A 6,460-nucleotide genomic window follows, 5' to 3' on the forward strand; every position below is an offset into this window, starting at 1 on the left:
TTACTCTCTTTCCCATTTCTATGATGAAACAGTGTCACCTGTCAAGTTAGAGGTTGAGAATTCTTCTCTTAACGATTCCTATAGCTTAGTATGACTAAGAAAAGTATGGCAGGATACTTTCAAATAGGAGATCACCTATATGAGTATGAAGTATGGCCGCTTCCGCGATAACTATAAGGCTAAGTTAATCTAAGAGCACTCATAAATTCCAAGATTGTTCAGGGCCGAAATGAACACAACCGAGAACTAATGAAGGAAATAAGCTATGTGATATCTATTGTATCGACTTACATTATAAAGTTGAGCAGTTCAAGACATCGCGTTCACTGAACAACTAGTAAATCCGGTAGGTATTCACTAAGGAAGATTCAAAGCCAAAAGCTATCTTTCCTGATGTAGTGATGTAATGCGCACAAACTCTCTAGTGTATGCATTAGAGTATAAGGTTAGAATTAAGCACTTTTTTCTAAATGTCTGAGTATGCAATTTTATTCATATTGGGGATTGTAGGAAATATGGATTTGGAAGGGCCCCAAATCCATTTCCAATATGAATAAAAGTCGCGGCTGGTCCCAATCGTTGCGACCATTCAGTAAGGGTTAAGGCTTTTGGTGAAACGTCACCATTAGCAATATAAGAACCCAAATGTTCTTCAACAGACAAACACAGAAAAAACGAGAAAAACTTCCATTGTTTTACTGAAAAATAAATTTGCATTTAGAGTCTTAATCCGAGAGTTTGTTGTTGCTTTACGTTCGATTGTTTTGATGTTATTCTAGTGCAAGTTAACATCAATGGTATTGTTGTATCTTGGCTAAGCTTACTCCATAAATGTTGTGCACCATTGACAGGAAGTTAAAGCTTTCAGGAAAGAGGATTACCTCACCTTAATACAAATTCCAGATAAGTCGTTTTGATTCTTACCATCTCTGCCATATTCTCTTATGTGTTTTGTGAATTGTTGATACATTGGTTTGCTGAAATTCGAGAAGAAGGATTGCTGCGCACCAGGTATTTGATAAATTCAGCCATCTCTTATGTTATTTTAATAAACTAGTAAATGGGTCTTGTTTATTATTGATTGTTTTGGTTGTGTGCATGGTTATAACCCAGATTTACCAACACTAAATTGTCTTGAGGTATTATATGCGAATTATATCGTTTAGGATATTTTTGAAACATTTAGTTATTAAAGCTAATTTATTTTTATCACTGTATCCAAATCAAGATGTGGAGGGTTATAACCAATTTACTGTACACCTTTAAAGTTCAGCATCGCATCCACATGTGCAGTAAAGATAGTTACTGGCTGGTACTGTATACAACCAAATGGAACAGTAAAGATAGTTACAGAATTAGAGATGTCTACAAAATCTATCAAGCAACATGCACCGCATGGGACGTTTACTTAAAGTCAGCAAACAAACAATATGACGTAAGAGAGTGCATCATCAGCTCTTCCATGGTTATCAGAAGATGCTTGTAAGTACAAAAACTGAAGACAAACGTAAGAAAGCAATCTATCAAACTAGATCTGTCAATAATGCTTACTTTTCTTGTGGACCAAATTTCAAAATGATCTTTCTTCCCCATTTTTTCTGATATTAAAATCTTTGACCTCAATGAAAATAATTGCCTATAAGTAGAAGTAATACAGTGTCACTACCCAAGCAGCCCAAGATACCAATTAAAATCTCTTTATCATACTCAAAACCCAAGTTTCAATCACTTCATTCGTTCTATACAAAAATTTTAAGTTCTAAAATGGGTTCTGAAACTATTACTGGTCATCAGCAGCTTCATGTGTATCTGTTCCCAGTCCCGGCTCAGGGTCATATGATTCCAACAGTTGATGTTGCAAAACTACTTGCTGCTCGTGGTTTAAAATCTACTGTAATCTGCACTCCTCTTAATGCAGTTTCTATTTCTAAAACGACAGAAAGAGATCGGCTATCCGGTCTAGATATCAATGTTCAAACCATTCCGTTCCCTGCTGCCGAAGTAGGATTACCTGAAGGAATTGAAAGTATGGATAAGATCACTTCTCCTGAGATGGTTCCCAAGTTTATGACTGCTATTGCATTGCTTCAACAACCATTTGAGCAGCTTTTGGAAGAACACCGCCCAGATTTTGTCATCGCGGGTATGTTCTTGCCATGGGCAACTGAGTCCGCAGCTAAATTTAGTATTCCTCGAATTGTCTTTCATGGAACAAGCAGCTTTGCTCTCAGTATCGGAGAGAGCTTAAAACTTTACAAACCATACGAGGCAATCAGTGTCGATGCTGACCCAGATTCCTCATTTGTGATCCCGGGTCTTCCAGACAAGATAGAGATGACCATGGCACAGTTACCAGACCATTTAAGAGGTAAAAATGTGTTCTCTGAGATGATGGAAAAAGTAAGAGAATCCGAGCTAAATAGCTATGGAGTCTTGGTTAACAGTTTTTACGAGCTGGAGCCAGCTTACGCCGAGCACTACAGAAATATCTTGGGAAGAAAAACATGGCATATTGGCCCTGTTTCGCTTCGAAATACTGATACTTCAGATAAAGCTCAAAGAGGAAAGAAATCTACCATTGATGAACATTATGTTTTGAACTGGCTGAACTCAAAGGAGCCGAATTCCGTTCTTTATGTTTCTTTCGGGAGTGTATCGCGTGTTAGCAACAATCAGTTGCTAGAACTAGCAATGGGTCTTGAGAATTCAGGATATTCATTCATTTGGGTTGTGCGGCAAATAAAGAACGACGATGAAGAGAGTTTCTTACCAAAAGGTTTTGAGGAGAGAATCGAAGGAAAGGGTCTCATAATCAGAGACTGGGCGCCACAAGTACTTATTCTCGACCATGAAGCGGTAGGCGGATTTATGACTCATTGTGGATGGAATTCAACGTTGGAAGGTATAAGTGCAGGGGTTCCTATGATAACTTGGCCCATGTTCGCTGAACAGTTCCATAACGAGAAATTTATCACTCAAGTGATTAAGATAGGAGCTCCATTAGGAGCCAAAGAGTACAACATGTGGGTTGACGCGAAAAAAGTGTCACTAGTGATGAACGAGACGATAGCGACGGTGGTCACTCAGCTGATGGGTGACGGAGAAGAAGCCAAGGAAATGAGACAACGAGCTAAAGAAATTGGCGAAATGGCCAAGAGGTCTGTGGAAGAAGGCGGTTCATCTCATACCAACTTGACTACTTTTATCGAGGAAATGAAAGTCTATTCCAAGAAATGAACCAACGCTAGCATGTTTGAGGCGTTTATGTATGTACTTTTTTTTTGTTGTTGCAAGATTTAAGCTGTAAGCAATTTTGTGACATTTTAATGAATTGAAGTAAATCAAATCTATATTGGTGTGTCAAAATTTTAGAGGACAACAAGAAAACAAATAAAAATGATGGTTGCAATGAGGTTCCTAACTTTCCTTCTCCAGAGGAGTCAATTTAACGCAAGTACAATAAGAAGTAACAAAATGTGCTAAATTTAACAAATTATCCAGCTTCTAGAATGCAGATAGCGTTGACTCATCAATGATAAGAGAGAGCCACTTATTTTGTGAGATGTGATAGTTTCGTTAAGATATTTTTGTTATGCCAATTTCCAAAACAAGCTGAAGTGCTGAACCTCTCAATCTTTTATCTTAAAATCTAATAATTATTCAGCTTCTAGAAAGTCTAACATAGTAACATGTTATTTATGTCTCTCCAGGTCCAGGGTAGTAATAGTACAATGTTGTCGAGTGTCGACCTTTTCGATTGTGAGGCCGGGATTCATTTAACCAACAAATAAGATAAATAATGTTCCTTAATCTACTAATTGACTAATCCACCTGAGTCCCTTACCGGATTGAGGTCTATATACACAGTAAAATGCAGGATTGGCATAAAAGAGATGACAATTCAGAGAAAAGGTCAACCAAAATTGACCAAGGTTTAAATTGAGTTAGTATGAGTTGGTCGATGTATGGGTTACGAATCCCACTTGCAAAGTTCATACAGCTACACAACGTATATACATGGACGAGTCGAACAAAGTTTGCCGCCATTCGTTAGATTTATAATGATTTAATTCGCTACTAGTCTTGAATCTAATGAGAAAAACAAGTTCTTCGAATACTTAGGCAAGAAGTAAATAACTTTCAGTGCCCACATCGGTGACGCATGATGTTGCATCAGACCCTATTCGTGGTACAATTCAAATATGCAGATGTCAACAAGTTGAACTTGGACAATAGAGACGCAAGATTTTTCTTGATTCTACTTTTTTTTTTTAATTAGAAATGAACCTTCTTGGCTTCTCCCCCTTTGCATTCTTCTATAAATTAGTCTAAAATCAAAGCATTAATTCATCTCGTCTTTCTCTGTAATCCAAAGCACATATTTCAATCCCTTTTATTCCACTTCCAAAGTTAGCTTCAACTCTAAATAGAAATGGCTTCTGAAATTTCCCTTCAGCAGCAACTTCATGTCTTCATTTTCCCTGCCACAGCTCAAGGTCATTTGATCCCAATGATCAACATTGCGAAGCTATTTGCTGCTCGTGGTGTTAAAACCACTATTATCAGCACACCTCTTCACGCACTTTCGAAAACTATCAATCATGATAGATTATCTGGTCTCGATATTAGTATTTAGATAATTCCATTCCCTGCAGTTGAGGTCGGGTTGCCGGAAGGAACAGAAAGTGTTAACCAACTTACTTCACCTGACATGATACCTAAATTCTTTTTGGCTGTTAGCATGCTCCAACATCCATTTGAAAAACTCTTGGAAGAATACCGTCCAGATATCGTTGTTGCTGATATGTTCTTTCCTTGGGCAACTGAGGCAGCAGCAAAATTTGGCATTCCTCGGTTAATCTTTCATGGAATAAACATATTTTGTCAGTGTGTAGACGAGAGCTTGAGAAGTAACAAACCATTCGAGAGCATTACCGATGATAAAGAATCTTTTTTGGTTCCTGATCTGCCTGACAAGATAGAGATGACCAAGTCTCAAGTGCCTCGACATATTATTGGAGATTCCATGTTTAGTGCACTGATGGAGACAATCAGACAATCGGAGCAGAAGATCTATGGAGTTTTGGTGAACAGCTTCTACGAGCTGGAGCCAGCATATGCTGACTATTACAAGAATGCTATGGGAATAAGATCATGGCAGATTGGTCCTCTTTCGCTTCAAAATAATGATAGTACATTAGATAAGGCTTAAAGGCGAAATGAATCATCTAGTGAAGAGCATAGCGTTTTGAAATGGCTCGATTCCAAGAAACCAAACTCAGTTATTTATGTGTCCTTTGGTAGTATGTCTAAACTCCCTAATGATCAATTGACTGAGATCGCAACCGGTCTAGAAGATTCAGGATGCTCGTTTATTTGGGTTGTGAGAAAGTTGAATACTGACGAGGATGAAAAATTCTTACCTGAAGGTTTTGAAGAGCGAATGGAAGGCAAGGGATTGATAATTAGAGAATGGGCACCACAAGTGCTCATCCTCGACCATCTGGCAGTTGGAGGATTCATGACTCATAGTGGATGGAATTCTATTTTGGAAGGTATAACTGCAGGCGTTCTTATGATAACTTGGCCTATGTTTGCAGAACAGTTCTATAATGAGAAGTTAGTTACTCAAGTGTTGAAAATTGGAAGCCAAGTAGGAGCTGGGGAATGGAACGGCTGGATAGAAACGACAAATGCATCTGTGAAGAAGGAGCAAATATCTAAGGCAGTCACTCAGCTAATGAGTGATGATGGAGAAGAAAACAAGGAGATGAAAGCGAGTGACCGAACTTGGTGAAAAGGCGAAAAGAGCTGTAAAAGAAGACGGCTCGTCTTATGTTCAATTTACTGCTTTGATTGAGGAATTGAAAATGTCTAAGAAGTAAAATATCAACATTGACAAGCAATTACATTTCATTGGATACTGATGTTATGATTTATGAATGATTTTTCTTTTTAAGATAAGGCATGTGAATTAGATATGCAACTGCTGACAAGTGTTTCTTCAATTCCTTATAAATCACAAACAACAATAACAAAGCTCACTAGTCAAGCAACAACGCATTTGCCACTTTCTTGTTGTCCCTCATAACTCAACCATACATGAAAGATATATGAAATTATGAATCATTCATGGCTTACTGAATTCTAGCAACTGCTATATAACCAATTTCAGTTAACCAAGCTGGCAAGGGCTGGATTTTCATGCTTAAAGTTATAGGTTTGATTCCCAAACTAAAGGTTTGATGATTCATGAATTACTCTCTGCAATGGTTATTGTGTTGTTTACAAATCATTCCTCCATGAATTCTTTTACCAAAATCTCAAAGCTCACTTATGGAGGTCTCGTCAACAAAATTAACTTCCAACAATAAGTTAGCCATCAACTCATTGGCAGTGTGATCAATTAACAAATGTGAACACCAAACCAATTTTCTAATCAGTATCATTAGAAACCCAA

At 37.7% G+C, this 6,460-nt stretch overlaps 1 protein-coding gene and 1 pseudogene across 1 annotated transcript; both read left to right on the forward strand.

The window, feature by feature from the left end:
• The first annotated feature begins 1,642 nt into the window (after window positions 1-1,642).
• Window positions 1,643-3,355, forward strand: LOC113289128 (scopoletin glucosyltransferase-like). Its single transcript, XM_026538310.1, has one exon. The coding sequence runs from the start codon at window positions 1,765-1,767 to the stop codon at window positions 3,235-3,237; it is 1,473 nt and encodes a 490-aa protein (XP_026394095.1). The 5' UTR covers window positions 1,643-1,764; the 3' UTR covers window positions 3,238-3,355.
• A 554-nt stretch (window positions 3,356-3,909) lies between these two features.
• Window positions 3,910-5,959, forward strand: LOC113289129 (annotated as a pseudogene).
• Window positions 5,960-6,460: the final 501 nt, after the last annotated feature.

The sequence above is a fragment of the Papaver somniferum genome, chromosome 6 (assembly GCF_003573695.1).
Source record: "Papaver somniferum cultivar HN1 chromosome 6, ASM357369v1, whole genome shotgun sequence".
In the NCBI taxonomy this organism is placed as follows: Eukaryota; Viridiplantae; Streptophyta; class Magnoliopsida; order Ranunculales; family Papaveraceae; genus Papaver; species Papaver somniferum.